Below are 17,313 nucleotides of genomic sequence, written 5' to 3' on the forward strand. Positions count from 1 at the left end.
AGAACGACTTAAGACCTGCAAATAAAGCACGGGTAGTTAATTGCTTCTTTCATGAAATAACAGACGCTCATAAATCAAGCTCGCGTTTGATTATGTTTCCCGCGAGACGCGATTTCTATCAGAAAATCTACTTTTTTCTTTTCGGGTCCGCGCAACGAGGTAGTTGGTTCCGCGACACATCGTAGCAGACGAACCCTCCGTCGTCGTCCGCTCCCGCTCCTTGCCGGACTCGCCGGAGTGAGGCATGACGGGATAGCATTTTGGCGCACGCCAGATTTTCTCGGTGCAGCGAGTGCATGCACGCGTGGGGTGCCGCCGTTGAAACGAACTCGGAGAGTGCAACCACTCGTGGAGTAGAGCACTGCACGGGCCGGAATTTCTAGGCCCGGCCCGACCCGGCCCGGTAGAGACACGACCCGGGCCCGGCCCGAGCCCGACAGAATTTTTAATTTCTAGGCCCGGCCCGACCCGGCCCGGAAGAGACACGGCCCGGGCCCGGCCCGAACCCGACAGAATTTTTAATTTCTAGGCCCCGCCCGACCCGGCCCGATGGCTGTAGCCCGAAACAACCCATTCCCGTTTGAACCCGTCCCGTTTCGACCCGTTCCCGAAACGAGCTCCCCATTTGAACCTCGTCCTGTCTCGGCCCATTCTTTAAACGCCCTTCCCATACGAACCCGTCCCATATCGACCAGTTCCCTAAACGCCCTTCTCGTTTGAATTTGTCCTGTTTCGACCCATTCCCTAAATGTCCTTCTTATTTGAACCAGTTTCCGAAACACCCTTTGCGTTTCAACGCGTCCCGTTTCAAGCTACTTTTATAAGGCCTTGCACATCGCAACCTCTTCGCAAAAAGTCTCCATCGTTCTAAGCTTGGTCTGCGCACCTTTTCTGTTTAAGAATATGTTCTGAAGTAGCTTTACATGTCAACGCGTTCTTAAAATATACAACCCTTTCAGGCAAGCTTAAGTTTAATATATTCCTACTTAACCCCTTAAAACTTTTTTTCAAGATGGTTCCCAAAACGTGCAAGCGCGGAACGGACTATGTACACTGCGCGACACTGATACTGCGAACACGACGTTGGCTCTTTTTTCGAATTTTACTTCGAAATGGTGTTAGTAGGCACCAACGTATACCGCTCTGTGGCCCAGATGAGCACTTCTAAAGACACTAATAGTTTTGAAAACAGCGTTTTGATTCTATGAGATAAACATAAAAACACGACGATCGCTTGTTCGCGCTAATATAGTGTCGCGCTCTGTGCCATAAGGGAGTCTTAGAATAACGTACTCAAGCACTTTGGGCAAGCTAAAATTAGCATCGCCATAGGTTTTACATCGCAACGATATTTTTACGGTACCCAAAGCGCTTGCGCACGTTTTTCTAAACCTTCCTAATAGTGAACTAGATATTTTTGAGAGCGATGAATCAGACAGGTTGACAAGCATATGACTGGGACTTTATTTTGTTTACAATTTATAACACTGAACCCTCGCTCACACGGCTTGAAGGCTTTCTAGCTTCAAGACGTATTTTAGTTATTATTTTTAACGACGCTGTAGTGAATTTGCACTTCGATTTTTTTGTATTCAATGAACCTAAAAGATTAATGAGCAAACTTCTTGCTATCAACAACAATCTATGATTTACGGCACAAAATTGCCCAGGCACGGCCCGGGCCGGCCCGGGCCGGCGCGGCCCGAGAACTTTTTTGTTCAAACCCGAGCCCGGCCCGGGCCCGAGAAAATACGTTCTACCCGGCCCGAGCCCGGCCCACGGGCCGGGCCGGGCTCGGGCTTTCGGGCTGGCCCGGGCCCGTGCAGTGCTCTATCGTGGAGTGCCTGCCGAAACGAACTCGCTTTACGCCGCGAGTGGGCACGCGTGGACACGAGTGCCATGAAACGAACTCGCTATTATATCCATCCAGACTGCAGGCACTGTCCGAGGCGTGTTTCTTCTTTGTATGACGGTCATGTTTCGGTCGTACAAAAACCGTGTTTAGACATGTTCAAAGCATTAATGCAAAATGAAGAAGCATACATATCCTCCCTCATTAGCTATTCATGGTACCGTCACCTGCTCTGCACTAACAAACATGGCTTTAAAAAAATTTTTTTTTTTTTTAAATTTGTTATTAATCTGCACGACAATATACGTGCTTCTAAAACTGTTGATGCCATTTTCCTTGATTTGGCCAAAGACCTTTGACACCGTACCCCACCAACGTCTGCTCTCTAAGCAAACTTAACTCGACATTCAACCTGTTATCGTACAGCGGATTGCCAACTTTCTCATTGACCGTAAGCAAGCTACGTATGTTGGGGAGAGAAACTGCTCATATTACCAATGAAATCGGGGCTTCCACAGGACAGCGTCCTAGGACCACTTTTATTTCTAATATACATAAACGACCTCCCACCCAATTCATCATCTTAAATAAGACCCTTCGCGGATGACAGTGTTGCTCATCGTCGCATCAATAACACGGACGATCAAGCCCTGTTACAACAGGATTTGAACATAATTTCACCTTAGTGGAACACCTGGAAACTAAACAATTACGAATAAAACTAAATCTGTAGAGGGAGTTTTCACTGACGTAATTTTGTCCGCCATCTTGTTGTTTTGAGCTGTTTAGCGTGTGCAGAAGGCAAGCATTCAACGATTTACATGACCCCTTACATGAGTAGAGCACAGAAGATTACAAGTCTTACCACGCCGACATCTCCTCAACAGGTTGCGACGTTAGCCTTAATATTAGTAAATTTGTTTGAAAAAATAAACGAACAACAAAATGGCGGATTGACGTCATATGAAAACAACCTGCTCCATCGCTAAGGAAATATACGCTCAACCACGCAGACGTAGAGAAAGTTAAAACTTCAAGTACCTAGGGATCACTTCCAGAGGACCTCATTCGGAACGATCACATCAATAGTGTAGGGTACTAGGATACATTAAACGTAATCTTTTTCGCTCATCGAAGGCTGTAAAACTAACCGCATATCAAACATTTGTCAGGTCAAAGCTCGAACACGCTAACATCGTCTGGTGTCCTTATCAAGCGTATCCTATCAACAAAGCTCGAATCGGTACAAAACAAAGCATCACGTTACATCACTCATGATTACTTACGGCATTTACTATTCATCACCTGAGTTTCGCAGGCCACGATCTCCAGCACCCATCTTACACCATCTCCTTATTTAAACTTCAGCCTCCCTTCCCCAAAACTTACAAATGTCAAAACTCTCGACTTTCTCTTGCCATTGCCGACAGTGAAATGTGTGAATTATTTTTGTGAAGTGCGATTGATGTTGATGTAGGAAGCAGACGATATAGTGCTGCAGGTCTGGCAGACGACAGACGGACCTGGATGCGTTAACGGCCGAGTTCGCCATTTTCGCTCTCCGATTCCGAAACAAACGCCGCTCGATTGGACACGGCGCCAGCTCATCCCGAACACGCCCTCGTGGCAAAAGCGTGACGTTCCGGAAAAGAAAGGATCCGCTATCGCCTCGCGGCAACCAAAAAAGGAATAAACACAAAAGGCCGGCACCATTAAAGCAGAAACCCGGTCGAACCAGCTCGCCGCGCATCCTTCCTGCTTTCCGGTTTCCTAATCCATTCCTCGGTTAACGCCAAAACGGATTAGCAAATCACGTCCGGTGGTGCCAGCGAGGGCAAACGTAGCAAAACGTGCCAAAGCAAAGGAAAAAGTTATACCAAAAGAAAAAAAAAAAAAAAAAGAGCAAAAAGGTACAAAGGACAACGTATTATCATCGATACGTGTGTCTACAAGTTCTTCGCTGCACGGTTCTCCCATGGCTCTCTCAAGGTCTGCGTGCGTACGACAAGGCCGATGCCTGATGATGACGGTTACAAAGATGGCGGCCAAACTCGATATCACGGTAACTTGGCTACGCCAGCAGCTGGCTGTGTTTTGCTATCCAGGAAATGCCGAACGATCGTCACATGTGCTACTGGACGTAACTTAAAAGTGAACTTAAAATATGACTCCGAAGAGATTTATACAACGTTTCGAAGTATCGCTATCAGAATACCGGTACCGTTACGGTAACGATCTGGCTGCATTTGTCGTCTGCTGCGTCTGGGTGCGAAGCAGACGACGATGGAGAGACACGGGTTTTATGTGCGTGATACGATTATCATCTGAATGGATACGACAGTCTTCATAATTGCGAGCTGGATGATAATATAAAAAACAATAAAGATAAAAAAAAAAAATGACGCGACGATAGCATCACAGACGACACAAAAGCGTAGTGACGACCCACGGGGAACAATGCGGAGACGGCAGTATCAAAATAAGATCTCGAGGGCGCCGTCTGCTTGCGAAAGGTCAAGTAGAAGAGGGTGAAATAAATAACAATAAAATGTACATCCATTACCGGGTACAGGGAGCGAAAGGGTACAAGACGCTCCGTTGACGGAGGCTCCAGCACGTGATCGCTCGACAGACAGCGCGGCGCCGTGCTTCGCGCACGTCACACCACATGCGGGTTTATCGTTAGCCATCGGGCCTTGGAGAGCAAAAAGCACAAACCACCGCAGCAGTGGTTAAGCTCAGACCCTCAGCGCAGATAACCCACCTACCTGACTGGAGACGATCTCAAACCGCTGTCCTCCGATAAGCACGGCTCTTCGACGCAACGGTGACTTTCACCGTCTCCATCATTCCCGTTTGTCAAAGCGAAAAATCAAGCACACGACGACGACAGACAGCACGAAAAGGTGTTGCTATGCGACAAGCGTACTCTAAGGCTTTTGATCCAAACAAATAAAAATATGCCTAAAGGCGCCCGAGGCAACTTTTTGCCACCCGTTCCGTTCCGTTCCTCTTTTTGTTCTCTTTTTTGCTGTCCTTTCATCTTCCGAAACCGAACGGAGCTTCGGCGGAAAGCACTCCCGCTTTTGTCGTCGTGGTTTTCGCTCGCGGTTTGAGGACAACTCGGTTCCCGGGTCTGCCAATACGCGATCACATCTGCCGCGTGCTGCGTACTCGACAAACAACTCGCACGGGGGGTAGAGTAGTGTCGGATTAGGCCTGAAATCGCCTTTTGCTCGTTGTGCAAAAAAATGCAAACAGCGGCTTACCTAAGCCAGCGCCGCGGTGTCTGCGCTGCCCGTCGTCGATGTTACTTGGGCCCCAGTCCACAGTGTTCCCGCCACGCTGCGTAATCCTCATGCACCGCCGAGACGCTCATGTTCGGCTCACATCTGTGGCCGTAAGTATTTTTCGTGCACCAAGTCCACCGCGGCACACGGCAAGGCCCGCAGCCTTCGCGAAAAGCGAAGCAAGGCAGCGGCAAGGCTGCTGCTTTCGTCGTGTGTGCGGCGCACTGCCGCTGACGTCAGCGGAACCCGTGGCGCCATCTTTCGATCGCGACTCCAACTATGGTCAATGTGAGAAAGTCAGCTGATTGATTTTGACTTTTTCGTTTCGTTCTCGATTTCGTAATTTTACTGAAACGGGATCTACAACGCCGTCCTTCTTTACGGTAGCACAGCGTATTTTACTTAAAAAGATGTCTTATATTGGGTTCTGATAAAACGTTATTTTTAAACCTTACCCACAAGGGGGAAAAAAATAACAAAAAGCTAAGAGGAATTGTCTTGTGCTGCCATCTTACATTTGTCAGTGACACTTGCCCACTTGCTTCCGCTTCAAAAGAAACGACCACAGTGGAAACGACGCTTGCGGAAGTTCGGCTTTCCTGCAGTTCTTTCCGTGTAACTGCAAAAAACGCGCTCCTCGTATTCGACCTAGTCAGGTATACAAACATTTATTCTGTCGTGTTTTACCAATTGCTAACGTTTGACGACGCGTAGGTTTTCCCCAAAAACGTTTGAAAGAAGTAGAAACCCTAAAATCGGAGCGAACCACTTGTTTTTGTGTAAAAGGGCTATCTCTCCGGAGATTTCGTGCTTTTCGTGAGTATCATTTAAACCTTGAAAAAACGGTATCGCGTACAAAAATACCAAGCTTCGAAACTTGCCCGACCAGTGACAGACGCCACACCCCATACAGAAAATGGAATTTCGAAAGCCACAGCATGCTGTCGGCAAAACAAGCTCCAGAACTCATATGCAAATCTCATTACGTGCACCTCGTTCGGCGCTACCGTAAAAGTTATGCCTCGCCGTATCGAACGGATTGTGTTGTACGCATCTTAAACCACGGGAATCGGTGTTCAGCTTCACGGCGAGGGTGTTTTTCAACGCTTACAATACGCGGTAGCTCAGATCAGATATGCTTTCTTGTTCCTTGCCTTACGACCGATTTTCCCGTGACACCATTCCTTCACAAGTAAACAGACAAAATGTAAGCGTAAAACAAAAGTTCGCCTTCTCTTTCAGCCAAGGTTGACAGTGACCGTCATCCTTGGATAGGCGGTGCCCACTGCTGCGCGAGGCGAGGCCACATACCCCGGGCGTGCAGCTCTCAACTCAAAATCATGGACACACAAGCCCTCAAAGGACTGCCGCCGCTGCCAAAGTCGCTCAGCGGCCTGCTCAACTTCAACAGTACACAGTGGCGGGAGCTGGAACGCCTGCACAACATGCGAACCATGATTCAGCAGGATCTGTGCCAGTCGTCCAGCGTGGCGGCGGGAGCGGCACGACCGCGTAGTTCCCGGACGTACCACCAGGCGGCGGGAGCGTCGTCGTCACGTGGTCAGGACCGGGGCACTTCGGACTCACTGCAAGGTGGCCGTGGTAGTCGTGGCGTACAGCAGGAAAATGAGGACATGTGGGCTGGGCGTTCTACGACAACGCGGCTGGATGCTCAGCTGGCGCTCTTGCGCAAGGAAATGGTACCTTCAATGATATATCTTCACGGAAATTGTGGTAGCCGTTAGAGATACAAGCTTTTTTCAAAACTAAGGTTTGACTGGTTCGCAGAACCTTCAAGCTTTTGGCGAAATTTGATAAAGTTCTACTTTTAAACAGTATAGTAGGGAGTTTTAGTAGACCGTGTTTCCCCTTCCGCTAAGCCCTCCGCAACGAAGAGACCGCCACTGCGCCTGCGTGCCGATGGCCTTGGCTGTAGAGTTTCGGGTAGCGGAGGGGCTTGTTATGTATGTTGACTAACAGCCAGCGCTCCCTGGCTCCTGTGCTCTCGTTGCAACCGGTCGAGGATGAAGTGATGTGGCGTGGACTCTCGAACATTCCATCGACGACTGACCAGAAGCACAGTGATGTGATTGCTGCGCCAATTGCACCAAACTGCGCCAAGGGGCTAACCCTGCTACATCCTGCTACATTTCGCCAAAATATGGGTAATCTGCACCAAGCCTGCGCCAAAGGACCAATTTAGGTCGCCTTTCAGAAGCAAAACTAAACTGAGTACTGTAATTGAGCAGGCGTGTGTTATGTGGCGCAAGCTGCCACCTGACACAAAGTACCGTGCATCAATTGTCCACCCGGTCTTGCATGGTTTTCCCGGCGCCTCGCGTTTCGCGCTCTCGTCTTATGGGTCTCGTCTCTCGTCTCTTTTTTTATATCTTCAGCGATAGACACGGATGTGTGCAAACGCTCCGACGCTAGTGTGCCAGGTGCCAGCTATGCCGTCATGCTGTGAAACGAAACCACGTTTTTGAGCGACAGGAATTACTTTGTGAGCTGAAGCAATGGCCGTGGGAAAACTATACTTGGTCACTGCCTTTCAGTCACCGTGGTCGCGCGACGTCGAATTTTGCCGTCCCCACATTACTGTAGATATGGTACTTCTTATAATGAAACTAAGTACTGCCGCATGTTCATCAACATTCCTGTTCTTGTTTGAATCCTACGTTACTAAAAAATCCATCTTTAATTTAAAGGCTGCTCTGCCAAAGTATTGATTATCTAGAATCCTCTCGGTGGGCCTTCTTTCGAGAGGGACCTCGGTACGTGAAAAATCTGCCGTGAAAGAAGGTTGGTGAAGAGAAGTGAGCTAAAGCAAAGAAGGCAATGTCTGCACGCTGAACCCACACAGCGTGCTTGTTTGTCTCGAGTTCAGTCGTTGCACAAAACGCTCCAAGAACGTTTTGACCCTGACTCGCGATGACCTGCATCGATGCACTCAGGCTATTTATTTTTTATGTGTTTAGCTTGTGCCTTGTTTGCCGGCCTGGCAAGCACGCGCCACTGGACTGTTTTTGTCGCATGCTCGAAAATTATTTGTGTACAATTTTGGGGATAAGTTAGTGACGGAGCTGAGGAGCCTGGTTTCGGTTTCGATCGGACAGCCGTTGTCTGCGCTGGCGCGACGAAGCGTGTCCAACAGCAAGCCTGCCGAAGTTGGCCTCACGTGCATGCAAACATGATTGCGTGACTAAGGCAACAGCTGGAACGCTTGCAATTCATTGTTTTACGTTTGCTTACTTTTGACGAAAATCTGGCACGTAGGGGAACCAGTAAAACGGTGGTAAGCGGTTTTTCGAAATTGCTTGGCAATGCTTACAGCACTGTACACTTGTGGGATGTCTGAGCAGTAAAAACAGAAGCAGCAAGTTCCGTCACAACAAGTCATATCATAACACAACACAACACAAAGTGCCCTTTGTTTGTACAGCACTTAAAACAAATATTTTTATTTTCCTAAGAATATCTGCTCCAAAATCCACTTTTGCTGCTCCGAAACACTGTCTTGGCTGCTCCAAAAGCCGCTTTTGCTGCTCCAAAACACTGTTTTGGTTGCTCCTAAGGCCGCATTTGCTGCTCCAAAACACTGTTTTGGTTGCTCCGAAACGTGTGCCAAATTGGCTTATGCCAATTATATCACTGGAAGCAGCATCTCATTTCTATGTTCTAGACTATGCTCTAAATAAACATAGTCTGGTACATAATAGTCTGGTACATAATAGTCTGGTACATAACATGTTATGCACCAGACTATGTTTATTTAGAGCATAGTCTAGAACATAGAAATGAGATGCTGGTTCTGGTCAGTCGTCGATGGAATGTTCGAGAGCGCGCGTCACATCACTTCATCCTCAGCCGATTGCCATGAGAGCACAGGAGCCAGGGAGCGCTGGCCGTTAGTCAACATACATAACAGGGCTTAGCGAAGGTGGAAATACGGGTCTACTAAAACTCCCTAATACCCTTTCTACAGGAAATCCCCCCCCTTTCCAAAAAAAATTAGTTTTTTTTTTATTGCGAAAATAAACTATGCAGCTCAATCTTCATCCAGATGTAGCGCTAGCTGTCGCAACCAGATGTCAGAGTTTTGGAATAGACCGTTATCTTATTCAAACGTTCGAAGCTATTTTCGGTTGGAAAATGGTTTGTTGGCGGGGCCCACATATACAAGGAGATAAATGGCATCAACTAACAAGAATGGACCCGATTTGTTCATCTAAAGTGTCAGAAAATTACACTTGGTGTTGCCCGCAAAAGGAGGACTGCGAAGGGGCCCTGTAAATGCTATGCATTTAGAATGCTTTGAAAAGACGACAAAGAGACAGCCTAAATTTTTTTTTCTCCCGAGTCTCCTGTGTTTTACAGTCTCTTGAGGTAACCCCGAAATAGAAGAGTGGAGTACACGCGAGATTTGCACATGCGGGGGGAAGTTTGCAAGAAGTTTGCCGACAGCAAAAACCAAACCTCGGATAAAAATTTTGGAAACTTGTCTGCAGATGCCATTCACATGTATATGCCTATTGAGGATAGGCAAGCCTATTGGTTTCAGGGGTGGTCGGTCGCAGGTATTTCTTGAGGGGAGGGGGGTCAGCTGTTGGTCAGCGTATCATATGCTTAAGAACCCCTCCCCCCTTTCCCGTTTCCACATTCTCAATTTTTACACATGCAGAATTCAAGAGGGGGGTCAGGATATACGGACCCTCTCTCTGAATCCGCCCCTGATTGGCTTGCCTATTGAGGGTCGCATCCGGACACTAAACTTACTTTCAACGCAGGGCTCTCACCCACCCCTTGTAGAAAAAAGTAGTCATTATTTGTTTATACAGCACGAGCTTAGTTTGTGACATTGTTACCCATTGTAAATAAGAAATTTAGCCAGTACAGTATGACTGCTAGCCTGGGATCTTTAATGTGCATCATGCAGTAGTGATACACGACTGCACGCAGGTACGATCGAAACAAGCAGGGGTGGGGATCGAACCCAAGATCCCTGGGCTCTGCAGCGCCAGCTTTCGCTCCGCATGCCCCAAGCTAGTGTTCTCTAACCCACTTGGCTCTGATCCCCCTTTCCCTCGCGGATTATTGGTGGTTTTGGTGTTGCTCAGTGTGTGACGAGAGGACTAGGAACAAGAAGGTCGTAAAAAGCTGTAGTGTGAGGAGACAGCATCAAACCTTACCTCTACTATCGCAGACAATAGAGACTTTTTGTAGATCGTAAGCACCAGATTGTGGGCGCGTGTTCAATCCGTGTTCAATCCGTGCAGAGCTCTCATGAACGATCTGCAAAAAGTCCCCAGTGTAAGCTGCAATGGTTCTTTGTCCTTCTTTGGCATACCTGTTGGTTCCTAAAATAGCTTTTGTCCAAACTGTGTGAGGGAACACGTAGCTCAAGTCCCATTCTTTCGACTCTATGGCAAGTCGCGAGGTAATGGAATGTTGTGGGGATTGCAGACAGAGAAAAAGGCAATATCGGATGATGCTGCTCGTAGTGTCCGGGGGGGAGGGGGGGGTTAGGTAGGTAGGCACGTGAATTCCTTACAGTTTTATGATACAAAGGAATTTTGTAGAATAACTGGTTCGAGAAAGATAAAGATAACTCGCAGATGCTGTGACACCCCTTGCAATCTTCGTCTGCTGCAGGTTGGTCTTCGCCAGCTGGACATGTCCCTCCTCTGCCAGCTTTGGTCCCTCAACGAGTCCATCCAGGAGTACAAGCAGGTCCTCCAAGACAGGTCCCCCACGGCCTGGGACGCGACACCGGACGACCTGCTGGGACAACTTAACGGCCGTGCTGCTGGCACGCCACTGACGGCCGAGCACTTCGATCTCGACGCCGCCACTGCCATCCTGTCCAGGCACCACCACACTCCTACGGTACGCACTCTGGCAACTCTGGTGCACACCTTTCCAACACTTACCGCCCAGGCGAAAAATGCCAAGTCACTCGGCTGTGGACGCACGTGCGACGTCTGGCGTTTTGCAGGAGAGAGTTACTGCCAACGAGGTAGAGGGGTTTAGAGTGATAAACTGGTATCCTGTTCATCACACAAAAGTGACCCCCACTTGGCTGCTGCCATGTTGTACAGTTTTGAGCGCTTGACACGTGACCATACCAAATCCTGAGACTTTTACGTAAAACTGAGCCGAGATTTGTATTGTGATCGGTGTAAAAACCATGATAAACTATTTTTTCAACACTGTTAGCCCCAGGCGTGAGTGTCTAGCTCCGATAAAAACCCAAAGTACAGCACCGCGGCTGATGGCATCTGGCGGAGACATTGCGAAGCTGCCCGAGTTTTTGTCGTGAAAGCACATTTTGGACTTTAAACAAACGAAACATAATCTCGTCGGTAGTGTTATTAAAGATCAATAAGCAATTATTTGTGCTCGGTACTTTGTTAAAATTTAGACGTAAAACTATAAGGTCACGTGTCTAGTGGTCAAAAATATGCAACATGTGTGTCAGCCAATTGGGGGTCACTTTCAGCTGCCAGTTTATCGTTTTAAGGCCCTGTACCTCGTTGGTTACTGCGCGTTCTATGAACGGGTTCTACAGCCCAGTAAACAAAGTGGGCAGCGCACAGAGGGCAATCATTGGAATGGTCTATGGCTTGGCCATGATGGGGCTTTGTGTTTGGCCTCATTACGGGCGAGCACTGATTGACTCCACAGAAAACTTTTTTTGTGCTGCACAGACTCTGGTTCTTCGGCAGTGATGGGCTCAGTGATTGGTCTCGTTGTGTCAGATCTCTGGCTTTGCAGAGTAGCAGACGATTGGTCACAATAATATTTACATTTATGCGGATACTCCACATCGCAGCTCAATAAACAAAGGTGGCAGTGTGCAGAAGGCAATTATTGGAATAGTTGATAATCTTGCCGGTTATCATACTACGTGATTGGCCTCGTTGTGGCCAATCACTACCGACTTGTCGGAGAACCTTTCCTTGTCGCACTGTCTCAGATTCTTTGGCAGTGATGTGACAGGTGATTGGTTTGGTCGTGTCCAATCGCTGGCTTGGCTGAATGGCAGCTGGTTGGCCACAGAGGTATTTACATATACATATATACCTATCTCGAAGACAAAAATGGCAGCGCACGGCATAGCGCAGCCTCATAGACGAAGATGGCAACACGCAGAAATTGAACATTAGAACTGGTCAATGAGCCATTTCGGTACAGTGTCGATTGTAACCACAGCCCAGTCACACCGCCATGATATCTTCGAGGGGATATCACGAGCATGCACATAACAGAATGTACAGTGGAATTTCGTTAATTCAAACTTTCTTAATTCAGACTAACATGCAGATCCCGTCCTACATGTTTCCAGGAAGGAAATTCCCGGTAATTCAAACCTTGCATTATTCAAACAAAGTTCTGGTCCCCCTCGGGTTCAAATTAACGAGATACCACCTACCAATGACCACAGGATAGCTAACAGGGAGCACCATAGTTGGCTGCTGATGTTCTCTCTTCCATCTTGCGATGGACCGCCGCTGACACCACGAGATATCTCGGCCGATCCAGTGTCGTTAATGCATGGCGTGACTACATGCCCCATGCATTGCCGTGCCCCTCCTGAAAATCACGTGACACTCGCACGGCATTGGATTGAGTCTGATACCTCATGGCGTCCTCCGCGGTTCATCATAAGGTGAAACGGAGTATAGTCGGCGTAGCAGGTGGCCAGGGTCGGCCTTGGGTTGTATTTGCCGCAAAACAATTGCATACGAGCGCTGTGTCACAGTTTGGCAAGACGCCTGGATGCTTAAAGGGGTAGTCCACCGATTTTTTGAGCTACATCAACTAACTATATTTTCTAACTCCCCGGCCTTTAGCCTTTCCGGTATGCTATTTAGTATCGCGAAATTCATAATAGGTATTGTGAAATCGGCAAATGAAAATGATGCAAAAACCAATATTCAAATATTCGCGCACTTTTCCGTGCTGTGACGTCAGTGGGAGGCAGGCTTGCCAGTCGAGCAAGTAGTCTAAAAATAGAATATGCCAATCATTTGTTCCGTGCTGGAGCGCGGATACAGGAGCGAGCTTCCAAAGCACTCATTTGACACCAAGAAACTGCTTCAAATCCGTTAAGAACAACTTCTGTGGTCCAAAAAGTTAACCCCTGCCTTCCACTGACGTCACTTTTTCGTTGTTGCCAGTAGAGACTTTCAGTTTGAAAAACATGGTGAAGACCAAAACTGTAAATTCAATAACTTCGCGAAAAAACAATATTTTGACCTAATATTTGGGATACTATTTTAGCAATGTTTGTTGGTTAGCTTAGCAAAATTTCTAGCAAATCGGAGACAAAGAAAAAAAACGGTGGAGTATCCCTTTAAGGCCACAATCGGGTCCAACAAATGAGAGCAGGGTATGTCTCAGAGTTGCGAGAATCTGCCATTAGGTGTCACTGTTCGTTCGTCCAATCACTTACTGCTAAGCGGTGCAAGCTGCCTCTTATTAAGATGATATGGCCATACGCATCCATCCGTTCATCCAACCGGCAAATGTGTTTGTCCATTCATCCAGGTTTATTGCATTGCCTTTGCATATATTAGCTTCGTTCAATTTACCTGCCCCTCCTGCACTGGTGCAGAAAAGCATAGAGTCTACTTCCGGTATGTATGTTGAGATACCACCTGATGTACACCACCCTATACTTTTCTTCACTGGTGCACAAGGTGCAAGTAAATCGAACGAAGCTAGTATCTACCAAAATTTTGCTATGTAAATAGATGTGCAACGGGAGGATCTTACAGATATGTAGCATAATGTTTGCAGCTTGCAGAGAGACACGCACAGCAGACATAGACCAAAGAAACTAGAAGGCAGGATACCACATAGAAATAAGTAGGTTGCTATTAAGAGTGCATTGGTTTACAGGAGTACTACCTATATACATACCGTAAAACACCGTGCATCCGCCAATTTCACACTAAGCACCCACCCCCAAAATCTGAAACATCCGAAAAAATATGCACAGTACATATACAGGGTGTTTCAGAAAACACAGGCCAAATCGCTCCTGCGAAAACTACTCATTGCAACGAAAAAAGGCTTGTGACGTTTTGGTCCTGGGCCAGAGGCCCATTTAGGAAAATTATTAAAGTCCGGGATAATTAAGTTGTTAATTATTTTTGCGTTATTAACTTTTTTAATATTGTGTTTAAGGGCATGGTTTAAATTAGAAAATTGCTCAGCATCATCGAAAAACACTAAATCAACAAATTGCAGAACGATAGAAGGCACGCGAAGCATTTTACGGCTTTTTGAAAAACCGCGCAAAATCAACGGGTTTTTAAGTTTCGGTTTGCTATCGGAGCCCATCTCAGCCCCGGCAACATCGCGCCCTGTGGAGAGATAGTGCAACCAACATCTGCTGCGCTGTCATTGCACTGTCATCGCGCGACACGCTCGTTGTAGTTGGAATAGTCGTCGGTGGAACAGGCAAATTCTCACGTCGCACAGAAACTAACGCTCACGAAAACGGGTGCCAACGTAAATTTGCGGGGATAGAGACGTGACCCGGATAGCTGAAGTGCAAAAAAATCGCAGCAAGAAGCCGGCAGTAGCGCACCGGCCCACCCGGTGCAGCTGCTTGTTGCGCTCGGTGGCACCGGTGTTGCCGGCGTCGGAGGCAGTGTTCATTCGTCAAGCACGTAAAGAGCACGTGATCACCGGCAGGAAGGAAACACGCTCCGTGATTTGCCACTCCCTCAATGCATGTACCTACGTCACAATACGGGCACCCGGAAAAGTTGAAATATTTGAACTCTCCATACATGAACCGGAACACGAAAAAACTGAGCGGTGACGATGGAACCGGAAGCGGGAATCTACACGTGTTCTGGTACACATAATTTGAAATACTTGGCGGTTTGGACCACGCTTTAGGCGTGTTCGTTTTGCCACGGTGAGTTGTTAGAGTGATCGTCAACTTTATTTATTTTTATACAATCCGCGATGCCGGTCTTTTTGTGCAAAATAAAGCTACAAAAACACTAGATACAGACCATGGAAGCAATGTTCTCCTACTTCTTTGTGTATAAAATCAAGGCGTCGCTGGCTATATGGTTCCGTCGGGAACACCGATGTTTGCGTCTTTGCCCCCCCTGTTCCGAAGCGGTTGAAATGCACGGGACCTTTTCCTTTAGATTATTATATTAACTCTACGCCTCCTAGTGGCCAGAATCTGGTTAAAAAATAAGGCGTAAATCAATACGGCACGCCCCTCACAGTTGTTGCTCGCTGTCTTTTTCTTTTGTGTCGTCTGATCCTGATCGTAACCCATAACTTTTTCCCGGCTGCGCCGACAAGACCGTGCCTCACCACCAGCGTTCTTCGAGCGGAGGATCGGGCGTCACGCCTCGCCACCCGCATCAGCACCGTCATCCGCCACGGAACCTGACGGCTGTGGCTGAAAAAGGAGCGCCCACCGACAGCTCGTCATGTTCCAGTACAGAGTACGACGACGTGCTGTAATCGGTCGGTCAGTCGCGAGCGTGCAAAGGCCACGGCGAGGTCACCGGTAGGCTGTAACATAGTATACATTAATTCTTTGCTCTTTGCCAAGGGTGCCGAAAGAGAGCGACACTAAAGGCCAATTCGCATATGCGTCGCGGCACTAAATTAAACTTAAGAACAATGCCGATGCTAGCTCTGAATGTAAGTAGCACTGATGCAGCACTGTCTCACCAATATAACATGGAGTCAGCAGTGCCTCAGTCAGCACTATTTCAAGCACTGGCTAATAGCGCCTAGGCAGTGCGTCGGCGTATGTGCAAACAGGCCTTAACTTAATTTGTCGGCTGCCCGATTTGAGGCGGGTGAATCGTCTGCTACTGACACGAGCCAACGGTTCAGGCGTCGTGTCAATATCAACAGTTTTACTATTTCGTGTCGCAAAAAGGGGGGTCCCACTTCTGTGTTCGGTGCAGTTCCTCTTGTTCCAGCACAGAGAACAACGCCACGCCGCGATTGGTCGGTCGATTGCGAGTGTGCAGAGGCCATGGCGAGCTCACCGGTAGGCTGCGACACCCGTAGTCCGTTGGAGACTAAAATAAAGCGGAACCTCCCACAAAGCCGTCCGCTCTTTCCACATTAGCAGAGCGAATGCTGGAGTGGAAGTTGAACATGATGAAAAATCACGCAGAAAGGGACAAGGACAAACAACAAAGGAACACAGGACACAGACAGGCACATACTCACAACTCTGGTATATTAAGTGAAAAAAAAAAAAATGAAGCAGGATTCGTGACAGGAGAGGAGGTGAGTGGAGAGGAGGAATCTACCAATCATGGTGAGCAGAGAGCTTTGTGGGAACGGCTTGCCCCGTGTTACTTAACTCCCAACGGACTATAGTACACTTTACTTCTTTGCCAAGGGTGCCGAGAGGGAGCGACACCGATTTGTGAACCGCCCGATTTGGGGCAGACGGGTCTTTTGCCGCCGACACGCGGCAATGATTGGGCCAGCGTGTCGATGGCTGTGCCTTTGTCACTTTATGTTGCGGTGTCGTTTGAGCCCAGCCCGGTGTCATTGCCCAATGGTTCCTGGAATGCATCCCCGATTATTACGTTTGGTGCCGTTTTCCGTGTCTTCTCAAGTTCCAACTGGCAACATCACAACTGCGATACTACTGTCGTGATTATAATGGTTATATTGCACCAAGGATTGTGATGATGCCAATCCCTGGTAGAAGATTGGAGATGTCACCGCATGATTAGTCTTTGATGAAGGACGGTTGAGGATGGGCGACACCGTCGCGCCGATTGCGACAGTGGCGCAATCCCTGTGCCGCCATCGCGGTTGGCGTGGCACACTTAGCTCGCCGAAACTGGTACTGCTTGCTTAGTATTCTTGAAATGGTGCTTTGCCGTGTGCCAGACACTTGGTGTCGCTATTTGAAACATCTTTCAGTGTTTACTTTCGTCATTCGTGTACTATCTTGGGGCGTGCCCTTTCAGGTCGGATGCTCTAAAGGCAAAAAGGAAAGCATTTCTTTCCGGTGTCTTTGCTACGGCATTATGCCAGTGAAAATTACGGTGTTTTCGGGGGTGCGCCCACTTGTAGTTTTTTTATTAGGCAAGTGGTGAAGTCAGGGAGTAGCAGCTATTTCCAAAACTCGTACCTGAGCCTTCAATTCCTGAT

The 17,313-nt window shown here is 47.9% G+C and overlaps 2 protein-coding genes across 3 annotated transcripts in view; one reads left to right on the forward strand and one right to left on the reverse strand.

The window, feature by feature from the left end:
• Positions 1-5,392, reverse strand: part of LOC8035788 (protein numb) — an 87,633-nt gene extending 82,241 nt beyond the window's left edge. Inside the window, exon 1 of one of the 2 annotated variants that reach the window (XM_040500185.1) lies at positions 5,122-5,392. In XM_040500185.1, the coding sequence (XP_040356119.1) occupies positions 5,122-5,212 (91 nt within the window). In that variant the 5' untranslated portion in view covers positions 5,213-5,392. The remainder of the gene's footprint in view (positions 1-5,121) is intronic. The other variant, XM_029992615.4, reaches the window with a different exon arrangement.
• A 1,008-nt stretch (positions 5,393-6,400) lies between these two features.
• On the forward strand, positions 6,401-15,747 carry LOC8036095. The gene is made up of 3 exons (XM_002411673.5): positions 6,401-6,842; positions 10,795-11,028; positions 15,481-15,747. Exons 1-3 carry the CDS (start codon positions 6,483-6,485, stop codon positions 15,643-15,645), a joined length of 759 nt encoding a protein of 252 aa, XP_002411718.3. The 5' UTR covers positions 6,401-6,482; the 3' UTR covers positions 15,646-15,747.
• The last annotated feature ends 1,566 nt before the right edge of the window (positions 15,748-17,313 follow it).

This window comes from Ixodes scapularis, unplaced genomic scaffold (genome assembly GCF_016920785.2).
Source record: "Ixodes scapularis isolate PalLabHiFi unplaced genomic scaffold, ASM1692078v2 PGA_scaffold10__122_contigs__length_95168666, whole genome shotgun sequence".
Lineage (NCBI taxonomy): Eukaryota > Metazoa > Arthropoda > Arachnida > Ixodida > Ixodidae > Ixodes > Ixodes scapularis.

Bases quoted from the DNA above. Each gene is read 5' to 3' on its own strand.
- LOC8036095 (XM_002411673.5), top strand. From the start codon at position 6,483: ATGGACACACAAGCCCTCAAAGGACTGCCGCCGCTGCCAAAGTCGCTC. The intron at 6,843-10,794 runs GTACCTTCAATG...CGTCTGCTGCAG, and splicing joins CGCTCTTGCGCAAGGAAATG to GTTGGTCTTCGCCAGCTGGA. The intron at 11,029-15,480 runs GTACGCACTCTG...TGCGCCGACAAG, and splicing joins GGCACCACCACACTCCTACG to ACCGTGCCTCACCACCAGCG.